This window comes from Oryzias latipes, chromosome 1, assembly GCF_053564925.1.
Source record: "Oryzias latipes strain Hd-rR chromosome 1, Olatipes_Hd-rR_3.1".
Taxonomy (NCBI): Eukaryota; Metazoa; Chordata; class Actinopteri; order Beloniformes; family Adrianichthyidae; genus Oryzias; species Oryzias latipes.
This window is the reverse complement of record NC_136237.1, coordinates 39,122,308-39,142,507: the sequence shown is the minus strand read 5'-3', so window position 1 is coordinate 39,142,507 and position 20,200 is coordinate 39,122,308. Positions and strand designations below refer to the sequence as shown.

Below are 20,200 nucleotides of genomic sequence, written 5' to 3'. Positions count from 1 at the left end.
ACGTCTTCTTGTCTGGCGTCCATGTCCCTTGCCATGCCACAGTAAGTTTTTGTTTTTAGTTTTGTCATCCTGCTCTGCAGCGCTTTTTGTTAGTTAAATAAACCCACTTGCCCTGAACCCGTTTGCCTCCCGTCTCTGCGCCTGGGTCCTACCTGCTCTCGAGCCTCCCCCCCACACGACATCTATACATCCAATGAAATTAAACTACAAATCAACAAACACAACTGATAACAAATGTCTCTAAAAAATGATGTGTATATTTGCAGAACCTTAAAAACACCAAACAAATAACAAATGCTTCCCAATTAAAGCACAAAAAATGGAACACAAAATGTAAAACCCAAGTTAGAAATTGCAATTTGAAAAAGATACTTTTTTCAGCAGCTTTTCAAAATCAATCACCAATTCTACTCTTCTGTGGATGAAACAAAGAACTCCAGAACAATGAAGCCATTTCTCTAAGTCTCTCTCACCTTCAGTTTTAAACAAGGTCTGTGAAAATCCACCATACATTGGTCACATGAACTCAGAGACCTGCTAAAAGTGCACAATTGTAAAAGCTCTTTTATATAGACAACTGTTTGTTTGCTTAGAGCTCTAAATATAAAAAAAAATGCTTTTCTATCACCTAGACACAGATGGAGAACCATATCAACTGGATTAATAACAGGGTGGCATGTTTAGACAACATGAAGCTGTCCATCACATTTTTGACCTAAACATGTAAACACATCCTTGGCTCTGCGGTTACGAAATGGTATTTGGGAATCTCTTTATACCAGGAGCCAGCCTGGCCATTGGAACATCGCCACAGTGCCCATCCAGACTGGGACAGCAACGGGGTCCACTTCAGAGCCGTGAGCTGCTGTTTAACTCCAGCTGTCCCAGCAAGGGAGACAACTGCAGCAACATCCACTGACCAAGCTGACAAGCCCTGGCAGAAAAGATCCCCACAAGAAAAACACTGGCTCAGGCAGGCTGGTCAAAAAAAAATAGTTTTGCCATTGTCTTGCAGCTCGCAGATCAAGTGGTTTAGTTTTCCAGTAATGTCAGTCAAGAATGCAAGTTCAGATTCACAGTAGCCGCGGTTACATGGGCAGAATATCTTGATCGGATCAATGGTCGGGTTAAAATTCACCCGTGCACATGGGCACAGAAAACCTTTTTCCGATTAGAACAAACGTTCCCATGGCTCACACTCTCGTTCGGAATGAATCATTTGGGCATGCGCAGTAGTGTAAAAATCACCCGGATGCGGATATAGGTCCCGTTGTAAACAAACCGCTTCCACAGACATTTATGCAGCAGCTCGGTAACATACGAGACGATCTTCCAAACGTGCTTTTATTAATGTCATGAATATTATGAATTGCCTGTTCGCTCATCGTTATATTTAATCTGTGTGGTCAGTGCTTTTTTTGTGGAAGAATTAAGCTGGACGAAAGCTTAGGACAGACTAACACGGGCTAACATCATTAGCCTGATGGATGGACACAAAATCCAGGACCGTGCGAGAAACGCAGCAATCTGCAGCTTTCTAAGGACTGAGCGACATTTATTTCTGCTCTGAAAGTTCACACAGACCGCCCCAAAGCCACTCTGTGAGCTAGCGGCCCGAGCTCTGTTCGAACACGGTTCCTCCTGAGTCCTGCAGCCGCTAACCCAGAGCGGCGGGACGGCTCGCAGTCTCACACATAACAAAACAACAAAACGCACACGTAAAAAAGCCCCCCCCCCCGACACAAAATTATTAATCCAGCTGCTCTGTTCACTCGGGTGCCAGTGGACCGAGTGAGCGTCAGGGGGCACGAAGCGCTCCTCCTCCGAATCTCCCCCGTGAGGGGTGTAAGAGAGGGGAGAGCCAGCGGGGCGAGAGCGGAGCGGCGCTTTTCACGGGGCGTCCGCAGAGCTGGTCGGTCCCGTGTGCGCTCAAAAGCTTTCTCTCAGCGAAACACCGTCTATGCGTGACGTAAACCAGAGCAGCAGTGACACACGATCGGAATGACCGTTTACATGCTCCACGATCGGATAAACGATCGGTATAACCCACCTATCTCGATCGGAAAGAAATTCTGATCCGAATGAGTCTGACCGGGGCAGAGTATTCCGAACGGCGCGTTTACATGACGCATTTTCTTTCCGATCAGGCGTTCATTCCGATTACTTTTGCCCATGTAAACGCGGCTAATGTTCATATTCACCATATTCAACAGACATCTCCTCCAATAGCACCTTAAAAATCCTGTGCATTTTTGCTTTGCAGCTGAGGTATTTTATGATTTTCAGAATAAGAGTCATTATATGTCCAGAGCCAATCACTTCTGCACATAAGGCCTGCTGGTGAATGACGCAGCAGTAATGCAGACATTTTGGAAAGTCTGGGTCAGCTTTACAGTGAGTGATGAAACCTGTTTGTCTATTGATCATAGCAGGAGTCCCATCTGCAGTCACTGCTACCAGCTTTTCTAATTGTACCTTTTTCTGCACAAAAACTCCTTCACCGTGTTATACATTTCAACTCCTCTTGTAGTTGTCTGTTAGGGCAGATGTGTCAGGAGTTCTTCTCTTGTGGAAACCAAAAGCTATGCTGTACTGTTGCCGTCCACAGACTCATTACACTGGACGTTAACCACCTGCACTTTGCAAGATCCCGGTCCAGCTAATTGGCCAAGTTATCAGACATAGCTGACACTCATCTAGACATTGTAGTGGAAATTGAATGAGTTCTATTGTTCTCATCCTTAGGGACAGTGATAGCAATTATCATCATTGCTTGAATTTTTTTCATGCTATATGCAAAAGTCTTTGTCCCTTAAGGCAACAGATTACAGCCCCCCCCCCCCCCCCCCCCACAGGCTGCTGTCATATTAACATTAGCTTGGAGCTCCAGAATGGACAAGAAAAAACGACGAGAATGGCTCGAGCAGGGCGTTGCTCACGGGGCGGTCGCTCGTGCCAGGCGGTCGTACGTGCTCGGGCCCGCTAAATGCTACTTGTAGCTTTAATTACAATTGTCCTTGAACACACTTTTGCACCCCCACCCACATTCTACTCAACTGGGAGTTTTTTGGACCTGAAACCAGGATGAAACAACACTATCTTTTCATGTCGCCAAAGTAAAAAATAGCAGAATCAAAAGGTGGGAGGTGCATCTTTTGTCCACTGAGTCACATCCTGGCCTCCTGTGTTGTCCCCTCCTGCTCTGCATCGCTGCAGATGGCCAAAACACACACACACGCTTAGGATAAGGAAAAAAGGTTACACACCAACTGGTAACATCAGAAGACAGTAAACACAGCCAGTGTGAACATTCAGTAACAGCAAACAATAGAAGTAATTCCTTTATACAATGGAAACAAACCACTGATGATGAGAAGCAGTTACCAGAGCAACAAGGGTAGTTCAACTTTCTGAGAAAACTCATCGACGGCACTCTCTGGAAGATTCAGACCCAGAAGTTAGGAATAAAGGCTATATTTAACAGGTACATGAAAGTTATGAGGCAGTCATCAAAGCCTGGGATTGAACCTCCGCACATGAAAGCCTTAATGCAATTCATCACTATGCTGACCAGCGCAATTACTGTCAAAATGAGATCAAATTCAAGACTCACTTAACATGCTGTAGACCTCTACTAGGAAGTCAAAAACAGTCTCCTCTTTGGTCTTCCTCTACAACTCTTGCCTTCTTCTACCAATAAATGCACCGTCTCTTAGGATAGTCCTAACCGTAATCATTTTAAATCCTCAATGTCTTTGTGTTGTTAATGACAAACAAAACAACATGATCGTGATAAATACCAACTTTGGACTATCTGTTCTCTTTGTTAAGGGCTGTAACATCTGCAAAGGTGTACCACTCACCCTAAGATGGTGTCAAACTTTTAATGCATTTAGGAATCAACTAAAAATTTGTCTTGAATCCAAACAACACACACTCCTGAGGACGCCACATCCTGTTTCCTACATTGCATGAACCTGCAAATAGAAATGTTGTATGTCAGTGTTGGATGCATTTCACAGTTTTACCGTTTCCATTGTTTCATTATTGTAGATAATTTATCAAATTATATCTTTTTAATTTGTTTTTGATTAAATAAACAGATTTTAAAATATGTAGAGACTATTCTATTTAACTTTCAAACTGACTTTCTGCATTACTTTTTTACTGTTGATTTTTTACGTTTTTGGTGTTGTTGGAAACACCAGGGACTACATTGAAAATTCATTTTGCAGCTAGCATTGGTACAATTACAGAAATGTTCATTAGCGTGCACTGTCCCTGTTTAAGTAGATCTGAAAATAAACAAAATTAACTACACAACAGACCGGATTTATAGATTTGCACCTTCACAGATCTGCTCTATTCATCTTAGTACCTCAACAGAAGGGCGCCAAGTAGAAGATGGTTTATTCTGGAATTGATTCAACTTTTGTTAATGGAAATAGTATGGATGTAGTGCACTAAAGCATCCAGCGGAAATGCAGCTTAAAAGCCATAAGATCTCCAGGTCGGGATAATTTCAGATGCTTTTTCAATTCAGTGATGGTTCAAAATGAAGGTGCTGGATATTCATAGATACATAATGCACATGCATCCCCAGTAAGCTCCATTTTTAACGATGGGTGTCTAAGCAATATTGGTTCTGCATCGATATTAAGTAAGCACCAATACAAGGAAAATAGTGTTTAATGAGGCACGCATGAGTCATCGGTATCTCAGACAGAAATATTAACTAGCTTCTCCCTGTCCCATCAGGATATATCAGCCTTATTCCATGTTTTTTCCCACAGAATTTTTAGATCTGTGCTTGTTGCACATCAGTGGGATAATATTTCTCTCTGTGGCTCCTAGTGGGCAGTTCAAAAACCAATGAAGGAGCTCGTTAAAATATCATGTGTCGCCAAAAATATCAGTCCACAATTATAGATGTTGTAATTCTTCCTCGCCCTGCTACCTTTTTTTTATCTCCAGGCATTGACTGTATATGAGAATTGGACTGAGAGACCCTGACCCCCTCAAGTTCCTACAGGAAGTACCAGGAAGCCAAAATCCCATAGAATTCTATTAAGAAATAAACAGCAATTCCTCAGACAGCCCTCTTTCAAGTATTAGGGGTGTGGACTTCCAACAAACTCACACTGCGTTGGCGGTTACCATAGAAATGATGGTTCCAACATGGCAGCATCCATATAGCGACTTCACTTCAATATTATTTTACAACATTCAATTTAGGTTTTCTGAGGTTTCACCACACAGACACCCCCGGAAGGACATTGGAGCCCAATCACAGTTCAGTCCACCAGAGTTAATGTGGTATTGAAAATGTCTTCATGTTTCACAGCTCGACAGCTAACAGGTGCACAGTAACAAGAAGTTAAGGGATGCCTCAACCCTGCTTTTTAGCAACTTTTAACTATATAACCTCTGATTACAAATGTGCCGTCCTCAGAACTTTTATACAGTCAATCCAGGATATTTGCAAGCAACAAGGAAAGTTTAGATTTGTATACCAACATGGTAAAAGCAGCACACCTCACAAGCAGGCAGAAGGAGTTTGACTTACCGCTCAAGGATAATAAAAAAAAATACATGGTTAGTTGAGAAGACAGGAGGGGTCTGCAGCCACAAAGCAACAAATAGACACCACACAGATGCAAAAAAGTGGGTCTAAACCTGTTTGGCAGCTCTAATGTGTTCAGCAATTTAGCCTCAATGTGTTGGACTTTGAACAGACCGCTTGACAGGACAAACATCGCTTTTCATCTCAGAAACCAACAAGTCGAGAGGAAAGCATTTCAAACAAATAAAGGACTCAAAAAAAAGAAGACAAGCGGAGAGAATATGAAAGTGAACAAGTGAAACTTGAAAGATGACAGAGCAGAGGAATCTTGTTGAAGCAGATACACCGCAAGAAACTCAAAGCCAAGGTATTGTAACATTTCATGTCTTAGCATCATGTCTGCGGAACAAAAGCAGCCTAATATGACCCCAGTATGAGCCTCTAGGCAGAGCATGACACATCCAGATATAGAAAAAAACTTTTGTTCAGCAAAAGAATTGATTTAATTGTTTCTGACAATGACTACACAAACTGAAGGTGCAATAAAATAAGTGAATGAACACAAAGAAGCCCCAACGCAAGTGAAATCAGAGTCGCTTTATGATTGGGCAAACTACACTCCCACAAACGCCTCTAGCTGACCTAAATGAGCGGACAAGTAAATGTTCCTCTGCTGCCGTCATACAGTAACCTGCTGTTCCCCAGCTGCTTATTTTCATCCGGTATGACCACAGTCACGATCATATCTGATGGTCACTATGAATATCAGATATGACTGTACACACACAACCTAATTGCTGAATATGAGGCCTAATGAATAGTGACGCAGGAAAGGTCATTAAATATAGCTTAAACCATAGAAAAAGGAAAAACTACATGGAGGAAACACACCAGGTGACAGAAAAATATGGCAGAAAAAAGATTTCCAATAATCGAAAGAGGCATTTTAAACTGACTTTTCAGATTTTTTTCACCACTCATAAAGGTAATAGGTTTAGGATTTAGCCCAAAATCATTTAAACTACTAAAAAACAAATGTACTTGTACTTTGTCTAACTATTTTCATTCATTAAATTGTTGTCTTGTCTTATTAGCCAAATTATCCTATATGATCTTTAAAGCCTTGTTTCCACTGAGCGATACAGTCCAGTATGGTCTATCATAAAACCCATAAACTCATTAAGCCAGACCCAACTGTATCATTTTTGGGCCTCCAATGGTTGTAGGTCCATAGAAAAATGGAACAGACCGGTGAAGACAGAGCTACTGTTGAAACCTGTTGATTGGCTGAAGGTCATTAGGACAAAATAAAAAAGCGGCAAGAGAGCAGCTGTATCCCTTCACAATCTTCTCTCAAACATTTAATGACTTGTATAAACGAAGTACCAAAAGCCAAGCTGAAAAAAAATGAGCTGCTGGAAGACCTCCATTGTTGCTCTTATTTGCTTCACCCCGCACGCGCCATGACGGTCCAACTTTGAGTGGAAACGCTCACCGGGATTGCCTGGACCATTCTAAACCGGACCGGACCGCTCAGAGGAAACAAGGCTAAAGAGACCGTTTGCATGGAATGATCTGACAACAAAATCTTTAACCAACAAGTTGAAATTTGATAAGTCATGCAGCTCTTTTCTAAACGATTAAAACCTGGCTCTGACAGCCGTCCAACAGTGGTTTGTATAGCTACTGAGGATTTCTGAACTGTGTCATAATATAAGTGCTGTCAATTAAAGAGTCAGCCATATTCACCCATCACCTAATTTAATCAGCGTTTGGTCTATAAACCAGTTGTTTATTACACTTAAACAGAGTAGAGACATTAAAAGGAAATGGAGGTTGGTGCCTGGCCCAAGGGCATTCAGACAGCTGTAATGCAGAGGCCAGTTCAGTGGCCTTGTGTTTATAGTGTCCGCCTTGTTACTGGAAGGTTCAAACCCAGGCCGAGTCATACCAAAGACTTTAAAAATGGGACCCAATGCCTCCCTGCTTGACACTCAGCATTAAGGGGTTGGATTGGGGGGTTAAGCCACCAAATGGTTCTCCTGTGTCTGCAGCTCACCGCTCCCCCGGGGGATGGGTCAAAAGCAGAGAACAAATTTCGCACACCTTGGTGTGTGACAGATAGTGGGACTTTAACTTTACTACTTAAAAAAATGACATGAAGCTGACTGGAATGGACTTCTCCAGCTTCTATTAGCACAAACATACAGAGATATGTAAAGATACCAGAGCTCTGATGAGGTCTAAGATTGACAAAAAAAGGTAAACAAACAAGACATAAGTGTTAAGTAAAATAACAGAAGCTGGTAGTGGTGAATAGGCGGTTGCTGGGAAGAACGTTGCCTTGATCTGTGCATTTTCTGGATTTGAGCGTTGATGTTTGAGCTGGAAACAGGGATGGACTTCTGACAGCAGAAATAGAAACACAAAAAACGTCTAGGCATCTGTGATGTTAGAACCGTCTACATTACAGACAAAGCAAGAAAACCTGAAAAAAATGGATTCCGACTCGCTTTTCTGTCTAATATTCATTAACTTTATGCATTTAAAATGATGTATTATGAGATCTCGCCCCACTGCGACAAAAAGGCAATAACTGCAGTGTAATTGATTGCTTTGTCAACAGTTTATGTAAGGTGTGTTGGCGAACATTGTAGCCCAGTGAGTGCGGTGCTGCTTCGCTGTGAATCCTCAGGCTGGAAAAAGGAGCAGCTTTCGAAGCCTCCCACTCCTCCTCCTGCTCTCCTACCAACATTTGCGGATGACCTCTGAGGTCAATCAAGCCCAAGCCTACATTTCTTTAGCCGCTCTCCCTCTGGAGACTTTTTCTCCTCCACCGTCTTACCAAACAGCTCGTTGCTGTGTTTCTATTTCGACCTCCTCATTGTGAGATTTTGTTTGGAGTCTCCACAGCCGTTTGTGTGCTTACGTTTCCTGTTGTTACCCATCTAAAGCCATCTCTGAGATTTCTTTAGCCAACATTACCAATGAAATCTCTCAACAGAAAACAGATCAAATCCAGTCCTTTCCAACTGGATTTAAATAGTGATGTTTTTTTACCCCCAAATACACGGTATAATCTTAAACCAGATTATAGGAGTATGTTCTTTTTCTTTTCATCTCCTAAAACTCTCAAAAATATTGAATCATTATCTTCAAGACTTATGTTTTGAACTACATCTAAGCTGCAAAATCCAACCAAAAAAAACTGTTTTTATCTATGAATAAAAAAAAACCTGATCATAAATATTGATCACATGAATTGTTGCTTCACCTCAAAATAAGTTTTTATGTTTTCTAGTAATTTCCCGTAAAAGAACAAATGTAATAAATAAACAAATGCTTTCAAACGACAAAAAGTGGTTCTTACTTTGTTGCTTATCCTTTTGTCTTTGCATTTAATGCGTTTACGCTTTTATCTCATCAAATATGCACACTTTTAACTTTTCTTCTTTGATGAATGGATTTTTTATAGTCAAAACTGCAACAGTTTTTCCCTTTGAGAATGAATGAAGTGTTTTAGCATTTTCATTTTACTCCAGTAAATACTAAATTTATAGGAAATTACTCACAAGTAAGTTTTAAGAAATACAGTAGTGCCTGTGGTAGACACACCAAAATCCAAGAAAAAGTAAAACCAGCGTTTTTAAATAAAACACACACTTTCAGTTTGAAAGAAGAAAAAAACATATTTTTAAAAAATGCAACATATTTTAAACATTTAAAGCAGAGCAAACCAAAGAATTGCATTTTTTAACCCCTCTAAGCATCAAGAAGGAAGGTTTTTTTCAAGGACTCGAAAAAAAAACAAGTTCAGAATTGGTTCCAGACAGAAAAAGCCGAAAATATAACTTTTTTTCTTTGGAGTTTAACTGCTACTTTTTTGCCCACAATGAGCTCTGACAAGATAAAGAACGAAGAAGATCTGATGGAGCTCGTGTTAAAGCCCTCATAAACCTTCTCACGAGAAATGTTTGAATATCTTTTTAATTTGGAAATGTTCAGTTTGGACGTGTACATTTTTACATGGTACTTGAGCCTCCTACTCACTTACAGTAGGTTTAGCGTAGGGGGGGGGGAGTGGCTAAAGCTCATTGGGTTGCCAGGATGACTGGAAATCATTTGGCCAAGGGTAAAAACATAGAGCCACGCAGAGTATCCTTGAGCAAGACACAAGATCAAAGCATTCCCTAAATGTTGAGTAATCTAAACTACTTCCTCTTTTTACTAGTTAGTCTATTTGCTAGTAGCATAGTTTAAGTGAACCCAACCAGGGTTTGAGCAAAACCAAGTCACATGTTTCGTCGTCGTTTTTAGTAAGATTTTAAATGTGCCAAAATAAAGGAAACTGCTTTAAAAAAAAAATTTTTAACTGCAAATACTTCAACAAAAAAATAGCTGCAGAGCAACTTAGAAAAAATAAGCTATAGAGATTAAAAATATAAAATAAACCTATTACTGATTTCCTATGATCAATACCAAATGATCAATAACTTGATCACGTTTGCTACGACCGTGACAAACAAAGTCTGACAATTTAGAGGATGCCTACAAGCATTTTCTCTTGGTTTATTACAAACATCAGAATCGATATGCCACAACTTAACAAGGTTGAAAGGTGCTGTTGCTTAATAACTGGCAGCTTTGATGCAAAGCCACTTGAATCATCCAAATTATTAAAGATAGACGGGAGAAAAAATCCATAAAACAAACATTAAACAAGTAAATCTTAACCAAACATATCAACCTTAAAGTACCTCTGATTCATTTGAGTTTCATTACAATCACAGCAAGATTGAGCTCTGCACACATCCCATTATGGTGTGGGTAATGTCTGCAGTAAACGACCTGGGAGGGGGCGGCCTCACTCACCCTGGGCTGCCAGTTTTCATACTGCTTCTGCAGGTTGGCCCCGATGGTCTCCAGGGCTTTCTGTGGACTCATGGACAGAGGGTCTAGCAAGGAGACAGACACAAGAGCGTTACAAGATACACCACAGCTGCACATACAATGAATGAGTCAGGCATAGTCGTGTAGGTTTTAGAGTGGACTGAGCCGCCTTTTGCCAGTTAACTACAACACAGGGTCTGTCATTCTCTGTAGGACGTAGCGAAATTCTGTCCGATATTTTGATGTGCTCTGTGCAAAAACATTAAGACAAAGATCAAGGTTTGGATTTCCCTCATACAGCCTCATATGCGACATAAAATCTGAATTTTGTTTAAACGTCTATCCAAAAGTTTTTTCAGGAGATCACCCTTTCTTTTAACATTTAATATAACCTTAAAAGTATCCTTCCCAACCATGTGACACGTCTGCAGTGTCCTCAGAGAGCACAAAGGGAGTCTCTGAAACTTTAACTACTGCACTCCAAATGTGATGTACCTCACAGGCTAACAACAGTTAGTCTCAGGGGAGGCTAAACTATTGTTTTATATTCAAAGCCAGCCCATGGAGATGACAGTTTCAGTCTTAGCAATGGGACAAACCCTTCAGCTAGTCTGCTACTTAACTATGGACGGCTCTTCCTCCCCACATCCATAACATCGACTCCTTATCACTTTTTTAAAACACTCATCTGATAAGCCCCTCATTGTCGCTGTAACTCTCACTGTTCCATCTTCTTTTTTACCGTTTCGTTCTTTGACCATTTCTATATGGTGTTCTTGGCGTTAAGGAAAGACTAAATAGGTGTTGTTACTGTTATTATCACTTTAGCAATTCAAAACCCAAATTGCTCAAACAGCTCGGCATAAACCCATAAAGTAACCAAAACTGCCCACACCATCGTGTTTCTACGAGGCTGACTAAATATGGGCTTAGCAGTATTAGCCTGGTTTTTGCACCCATTTAAAAGTGAATGGTAAGAAAACAAGACATATAGAAATGTAGACAACAGTGATATCAGTGCTCCAGCATCTGTTATAGATCCCTAAAAACTCATTCATTAATTAAAACAATCCTCACTTAGAAAATAAATTCATGGAACCAGAGAACAATTTTCTTTTTTAATTTTTTTATTAAGTTTTTCGGCAAGAAATGTTTTCACATTTTTATGCACAAATTTAACATTTTACTGGTGAAAGTTGCTCATTCATGCTGTTAAAGCCATTAGTTACTGTATGTGAGAAATGTTTTTCGCGTAACCCAACCGAAACTAAATTCATTTGACAAATACATCTATATTCCATTAAAATGTGGGTTTGTTAACGTGAAAAAAATCACATCAGTTCAGGAGTTTGGCAGTTATACATAGACCTCAGAAAAGTACTAGGACTACAGGTAGCAACATTTGCCCTTTAGCACGGACTGATATGGGTTTCCTGGTGTGATAAAGTCCTTAAACCACAGAGTAAATCATGAACATTTCATATCTAATCGTCCCAAGGGTTTGATGTGTTGATTACTCACCTATCCAGCACTCCAGTCGTGCACAGGGGGAAGTCTTGACCACATCCGGAGGGTCCACTCCCACATTTAGGCATAACACCAGTGCAACACTCACAGTTTTCATCTGTGGGCACACACAACATTCAATTTACCATTCAAAGCTAAAACCACCAAAAATCATCAGTTTTGTTGTTTTTGGTTGTATAATTTGGCTGCTGCTGGTCGCCATGTTTAAGCACCAAAGGGTAGGTCAGACACAAGATCTGTTCTCTTTACTGCACATTTCCCCAACTGGTGTAAATATCAGAGTACCCATAACATTTAGGCTAATTCTGCTCTACTGAAGACTCGTATTTATCATCACAGCTAAAAAAGGATGGAATTTAAAAAAGATTCAAACTGGAGTCACTATAAGCCAAGAATACAACCCCAGATGAAGACCACCCTCCATACAAATACAGGAAGAGAGCAGAGAGAATGGAAGAGGCCATTGTTTGCTATTGATTCAAAAGTTAGGTGAGAGCTTCTGACTCACAAACAAGGTTGATAAAGCAACATGGAGTTCCTCCAGTGCAAATTACACACCGAACTAACAGCAAGAAACCTCGGCTTCTTTCTCATCATCACCTTGGAAACACTTTCCTTTGTGCACCACAGCACACATCGAGCTTGGTGACAATGTATGGCTCCATCCTGATGTCTAACAAGCTTTCACACTAATGCTGAACCTACAGAAGAGAACAATCACTTCTACTCTAATCATTCAGTTTAATTAGGTCTACAGTCTGACGTAAGCACTTTTCAAAGAGGGAATGCTAATGACTTCATCGGTCTGTTAAACCAATCACCTTTCAGATCAAAAACAGCTGCCCGAATAAGGATGAGTTTGCTTTCTTTTGCAGATTAATACATTTTTATTGGAACACACAGAAATGCGTTTGGTTGTTAAACATAGCAGGATAATTGAATAAAAATGTATGCAGTATATATTGCTACCGTAATTGTTAAAAACGCGTACGGCCGCCTTTTGTTTTCAATTTTAACTTTGAATTGTCATTTTTCTATTTCTTCCTAATATGAATCAGTTTTGATTCACATCAAACGTTTTATGCCTAATTTACGACAGGTGTCCATTTATATCCAGCAATCAGGGTGCCAATCAAACTTAATTGATTCCAAACACCAATAAAGGTAAACAGTTAAAACATAAATATACAACAACTCCAATAACTATTTACTATTTATAGAGCCATCCATTTCTGCTCAATCTTGTAATGTTTGTGAGCTCTTGGGGCTGAGTTCGTTCAAAACACTAAAATATTAAAGGCTATTGATTGATTAAAGACATCAACCCATCAATTAAGAAGCCTAAAAGACAAAAAATGCAATCTGAGAAGCTGCGGGGGCCTGTGAGGGGGCTGAAGGCAAATGACAGCAAACAGTCAATGGAAGCAAAAGAGGAAACCGATTCATTCTGTCTCTGAGACCTATGCAGAAACCTGAGCATCTTATTACCACCAAAGTTTGTTTGAGGTTCATTAAAAACTCAAACACTAGAGCCGCTCTCAAAATCCTGGGGTCAGATTAACACCAAAAAAACTTGTTTCTGAAAATGTTCAACAATTATGCAGACAAAAAAAAACAGCAACAAGCATCATCTTTCAACATTACACCTGCTGGTCCTCTATAGTCTTTCTTAAGGCTATGTCTGAATTCTCTCACTACTCCCTAACCACTGCAAGACTATTTATTGCAGGTCTATCTAGTGCCCTGGATTTTAACGTAACCCGGACACATGCTCACTATTTTTTTAAACAGCAGATGACGTCACCCATTTGACGAAGTAAAAACCTAATAAATACGAACATTTCACGAAGACTATTTATGGTCCTAAAATAAAACAAAAATTCAAGTGATAAATCATTCAAACGCAGCAAGTTGTGGTCTACATTTGCCAAACTAGTGCGCATTGATGCACACTAGTTTTTTGCAGGGACTTCAGAGAAATGTCCAGGGTTCTAGATTTTGGAATTGGTAGATCCGGACTAAAAAATGGCATATGCCCTATATAGCGCACAAAATAGTGAGTAGTGATGGAATTTATACACAACCTATATGTATGTTTGTGAAAGCTTCCTTCTGCTAATGAATGCGGTCATTGGTCAGTTTTCCGCATCTCCTAATAACACGTGGTTCCTGACAGACTGCCAGGTGACAGTACAGCTGGATACTTTAAAGATAACCAACAGAAGCACCTGCTGTGTAACGTACTGAGGAAGATCAATGTCACGAGGGCTGCTCCTGTGAAACTAATCAAGCCACTCCGTTATTTCCCCCCAATCCAGCAGTGTGCCGGAGGGACTCCGCAGGGCTGGATCTGACATGTGAACACATGTCACGAATACAAAGAATAGAAGATTTAAAGATCCGCTCTGATAAAAATTGGTATTCTTAACATGTTCTTGTAGAATTTTTCTGGTGATGGAGGACATGTATAAAGAAAATGAAGCTCAAACTTGTGTTTCTGAGTATTTCTTTATTCAAATGGTTGTGGATCAGGAGCAGACGCAAAAGATATTATTTGTGACGTGGAAAATACTGTGGGCAAGCCACAAGCTCCCTGCTCCGCTATGCTCCACACACAAGGGGAAGAGGGGATGGGGTTGCTCCACACTAATGATCCTGCTAAAACCACTTAAGAGAATTTCTAATGAGCTCCTACAACTCTGCAGAAGCTAACGTCCTAGAAAACAACACAGGTTGTTTTTTATTTTGGCCAAAAACGGTATAATCATTACTAAAACTACTGGAAATGCTTAGAAAATAGATCAAAAGTGATCGAGTGGGACTTTAATGTTTCACACTGATGCAGAAAACCCAACTAAGTAGATCAAACCAAAGTTCTTTAAGCAGTATGGCATTTTTTCTGCATCTTAACATATTCAGATATTTATAGATAATGTTAACAGTAATATTTATCAAATGAGAGTAGTTTGACTTTTTAATTAAAATTAGCACTAAGCAACATTTACCTGAAGCATTTGTGATATTAAAACTGTGCACGTGACATTTCCAGCTACCTGTTATTTGCTAAAAGTAGAAAAGCCAATGAAAAAATATTCCTCTATTTTCAGCAGTAGAATTCAAAATAAATATATTTACAGAAGGTTCAGTCATTTAAAACCATTAAGTGTATAAAGCCTGAGAATTTTTTACGATAACTTAAAGAAAACGACTCACAACACAGATAAAAAGAGATTTTGAACAAATGTAACCAGATTTCTATTTCAAAGCGCTTTTATTTTGAATAATTAAAAAAACAGAATGTTCTTGAAATAAACAACAAACAAAAATGTATATAATTTGTTGCTCTAACTAAGCAAAATGTAAACCAATGTAAAATAAAATAAAAAGAATACAACCAGTCAGATACTGAGATGATAATAAAATTTGTTAGATTATTAGATCATTTCGAAATCAAATTTAGTTCGAACAAAAACTAAGACACAAATTTTATAAAAGATATTATAATATCTGCTTTGATAATACTCATTATCAAAGCAGATTTTAAAATGAATCAGAAAATTATTTTGAAATAAACTGATAATTTTAGATTAACTCCATTTCTGCCGCTCAACGTGACGTTTGTACCAATGGATGTTCAATTGGTCGTTTGCATGTCAATCAAGTGATTGATGAGGATTGGTTGATGCCGTTTGTTTTACAGCTATTTTTATTTATTTATTTATGTATTTATTTTGATAGCCCCCTGTTTACTCTGACTTTCTTTGCAATCGACCACCCCCGGTTTAAATGAACCATAACTCCGGTTTAACATTTATGTGACCTGCTTTCTCCTTTACAGCAAGTTACAAACAGTTAGGGAAAATAAGTTAGGGAGAAAGAAAGAAAACAATCACACTAAATCATTTTTATTTAGTCCAAGTTTGTCTCTTCTGTTTGCAAAACATTTCTTGTGTGTGAATTAATACCCAATGTTTACAAGTCAGTCATTGGCAGGGAGATTTATCAGCAAAGGTGCAAGTTTTTTTCCCCCACAAAGCTTGGAGACAGCATGCTGGGAGAATGTGTAGATTCATCTGGGAGAGACAAATATCAGGTTTGCCCTTTAAAATGCAACATCTGAAATGGCAGCACAATTTAGAGAAATATTACTATGAATATCACCGGGGTGAGAAAAGATGTTACTGTCATTTCAGGTAAAATGTCAAACAAATCTGTTGAGAACACTGTAAGGTCATTGCCTTATTTTAATGTCAATACTGACTCACGTTTGCTTTAACACCCATAAGTCCACGGGAAATGCAGCTTTTTGAAAATAGATGCCAGATTTGTAAAGACTATTATCACACTGGATTTAATCATCGCGATTCAGGACAGCAAGATGAGTAAAAGCCTATTAAAAATGGCCCTGATGGCATTATTTGTTTTCATCCAGAGCCTGATGTAGGTATTCATAACACATCTGATCTCCATTTGCTTCAAAATCAAGAGCATTAATGACAGATGTTTCATGTTGCAGCCTGGTATGAGAATGGAGGAGCGTACATGTGTCCAACACTTTTCTTATGGATTATTCTATTTGTCTGCTCCAAACTACCTTGCAATTAGAATCCTGACCAAGTACCTCGTCTCTGGCTCTCATCTACTACTGCTCCTGCACTCGGCTGTGGATCCTGCGTCTGGCTCGTCTCACACCCCCAGCCGGCCCCCGACTCCATCTGGATGAAGCTCATCTGTTGTACTTTAAATGTGTAGTTGTAGCGTTAGATAAGTTAATTCTTCTCTATGAGTTCTGGCATTGCCTGTCCGTCCAGGGGGAGGACCCCTCCTTCATGTGGACACCCCTGATGTTTCTTCGTTTTTTCCGAAATTCGTTTTTTTTAGGAGTTTTTCCTTACCGCGTAGGAGGGTCTAAGGGCAGGGATGTCCAGTTTTAGTTTAGTTAGTTCAGTTTAGCATGTTTCTATTGAACTGAGTGCGTTCATGATCCTTTTGATTTCATGTTTTACCCTACATTTATTAGCACAAAGCCCATCGAGTAGACTGTTGTTGTAATTTTGGGCTATTCAAATAAAATTGAATTGAATTGAATCCATATCTGATTGTAAGTTTAGCCGGGTTGAGAAAAATGACTGGGGTCCACTGTCACAGTTGCACGAAGTATTAATGGATTTTTTAAAGCAATTTAAGATATGGTAAGTTTTTTATATTCCAGATAAAAAGGCAATTTTGGTGAATATTGGTGACAGCAATAATTGTTTGTCACCTGATATAATCTTGTAAGATTTGATACCTCTTAAGGCCTTAAAGACCCTCTCCAATAAAAATCATGTTTATGATGTTAACATGTTTCTTATGATGGAGGACAAATGTAAGAAGAAAATGAAGAATAAAACTGCGTTTCTGAGTATTTCTTAAGTCAAATAGTTGTGAATCAGGAGCAGATGAAAAAATGTCACTTGAAAGAAGTTGTAGTTGTCACGTAAAATCTACAATCACCAGGCCACAAGCTCTGCTCCATTCTGATGCATCAACTTATAAACAGCTAGATTCGTGAACGTCTGCGTTTTCCCTTGTCTGAGGTGGGATCTGGCTCAAAGCTGTATGGCTGGATACCTCCAATATTGCTCGCCATTTCTGTTGCACCGGTCATGTACAGTTGGTTTGTGAGGGGTTGTAAGCTAGTGGAGAATGTGAATATAGGGATGATGGAAAATGAAGACAGGCTCACTCTGTGCTAACAGTCCCGCCAAGAATTCAGGGGTGAATTTCTAATGAACTTCTGCTGCTCTGTAGAAACTATGTTCTAGAAAATGACAGTTGGTAATTTTTATTTTTTTTTTCAGCTCAAAACAGCTTTATAATTAAAAGACCACTGGGAACGCTTTTAAAAAAAGATCAAAAGATGATCGTAGATGGATTTTATGCTACGTTCAAATCAAATCAATTCAAACTTTATTTATAAAGCACTTTTCATATAAAAATATAACACAAAGTGCTTTACATTAAAACAACAAAATATAAAAACAAGCAAGCATTAATAAATAAATAAATAAATAATAGGGCCCCCCTCCCCGTACCTAGCCCCCCACGCCTTTCACACCTCCCACTCTCTAACTGATGGGAAATGACAATGAAAAATAGGCTGTAACACATATGCTGAGCACAAAAACATGATGCTGGAAACGCTAGTAATTGGAACCTCCCCCCCTGTGAACAGCCGCATAGACATCCAGATGCAACATCACAGGTGGGGACCACTCCACCACAGCTAAGCGGTGATGCAGGTCCCCACCCAGAGCCGCAGTGGCTGAACAGCAGCCGTCCCAGAGGGAGAGGTTCCAGCTGAGGAAGCACCGGAAATAAAAATGAATAAAAATGAGAATCAAAAAGTAAACATATTGATAAAAACGATAAAACATTGAAATAAGGTAAATTAAAATAACACGTTAAAAATCAGGTTCAAGTTCATAAAACAAGATAAAATGGATAAAGAAATTAGAGAAAATAAAAATAGAAAATACATATAGATAAATAACTGAATAAATAAATAAAAGTAGTAAAATAAATAAATAAAAAATAAAAAATTAGCTAAAAGCCAGGTTAAAAAGATGGGTCTTGAGCCTTTTCTTAAAAGTATCAATGCTCTCTGCGGCTCTCAGGCTCTCTGGCAGACTGTTCCATAAACGGGGACCATAGTGCTGAAATGCAGCTTCTCCATAGGTTTTAGTTTTTACAGTTGGAATGGTTAACAGACCAGTGCCAGAGGATCTCAGGGTCCGCGAGGGTTCATATCTTACTAAAAGATCTGATAAATAAGAAGGCGCAAGACCGTTAAGACATTTAGAAACTGTTAAAAGTATCTTAAAATCAATCCTGAAGCATATGGGGAGCCAATGCAGGGATTTCAAAATTGGGGTGATGTGAGCCCGCCTCCTGGTCTTTGTAAGAACTCGTGCAGCAGAGTTCTGGAGAGGCTGAAGGTTCCTAATATTTGTTTTTGGAAGACCAGCAAGCAGGGCGTTACAGTAATCAATTTTACTCATGATAAAAGCATGCATTAGCATCTCCATATTAGCAAGAGAGAGCAGTGGGCGGACTCTAGCCAGATTTTTGAGATGATAAAAACCAGTTTTAACCACCTGTTTTATATGGGGGATAAAAGTCAGCTTAGAGTCAAAGATAACGCCCAGGTTTCTGACTGCTTCCGAATGACTAAAGTTCCTGTAGCTTCAGAAACTGTTTCTCTCTCTTGGCTTCAGGACCAATAACTAAAATTTCAGTTTTTTCCTGGTTGAGCTGCAGAAAATTATTTGCCATCCATAATTTTACACACGTTCACACCAGGCATCTGACGTGGATTCAGCAATGCACATCAAGACCCTGGTGTTCACACCAGAGGAGCAGTGAGGGGATTCTTCTTATTTATCTACCGTTTACTAGCTCATGTCCACCACCTACAGTTGGAAGAGGGTTGGTTCAAAATGTAACCACCAAATAATTTCTGCCGCACACAAACCGCAAGTATGTATTTGTCTTCCATGAACAATTTTCAAACAGTTGGAATTTCCGTGAATTAAAAAGGGACATTTTCCATACATCAATACCAAATACGAGTCCCCGATTGGTCAAAGTTTAATCTGGTTTAACTTTGAACAAGTGTTCAACGGCTGCACGTTTTGTTAGTAGAGCCTATAAACGGTTGTAGAAACTTGCACAGCCACATATGAACTACAGGGTTTTGAATGCAGGAGCCCAAAACAAGTCTTTCCGCGCTTTTACAAAGACTTTTTCTTGAAAGTGGTCACTTGAACGAACATTGTCGAGGGTGGTGTGAACGTAACTTTAGTAATATCTGTCTTTACGGGTGGACACGAGTTGTCTGCAGGTGAAAAATGGGCAAACCAATACGCGATAGACAAAATATCAAGGTCGTAGACCACTCAGCGAGGTCATAGAGGGAAAATGTTCAAGCATGTTCATGTAATGGAAAAAGGAATAGAAATATTTTGCCTTTTTAGTTGTTTGTCTTCCTACTAAATTGACATCCCCGTTTCTATGGTTGCTGTGCTGCTTCAATAAGACAAAATTAAAGTTTTGCTTCGGGAACTTTTTAGTCTACTTATTCAAAGTGGAAAACTAATAACAGAATAATTAGAAGATTAGAAAATCTGTAATGATCTACAACATAATTAGTTGAAAACAAAGAATTGCTGGAGAATG

The 20,200-nt window shown here is 39.4% G+C and overlaps 1 protein-coding gene across 9 annotated transcripts in view; it reads right to left on the bottom strand.

Moving 5' to 3' along the window:
* rptor (regulatory associated protein of MTOR, complex 1) overlaps positions 1-20,200 on the bottom strand; it is a 176,673-nt gene that overhangs the window by 141,114 nt on the left and 15,359 nt on the right. For all 9 annotated transcript variants that reach the window (XM_023954642.2, XM_078947150.1, XM_078947151.1 and 6 more), the window contains exons 3-4: positions 11,975-12,077; positions 10,436-10,518 (exon numbers count right to left, since the gene is read on the bottom strand). In XM_023954642.2, the coding sequence (XP_023810410.1) occupies positions 10,436-10,518; positions 11,975-12,077 (186 nt within the window). The remainder of the gene's footprint in view (positions 1-10,435; positions 10,519-11,974; positions 12,078-20,200) is intronic.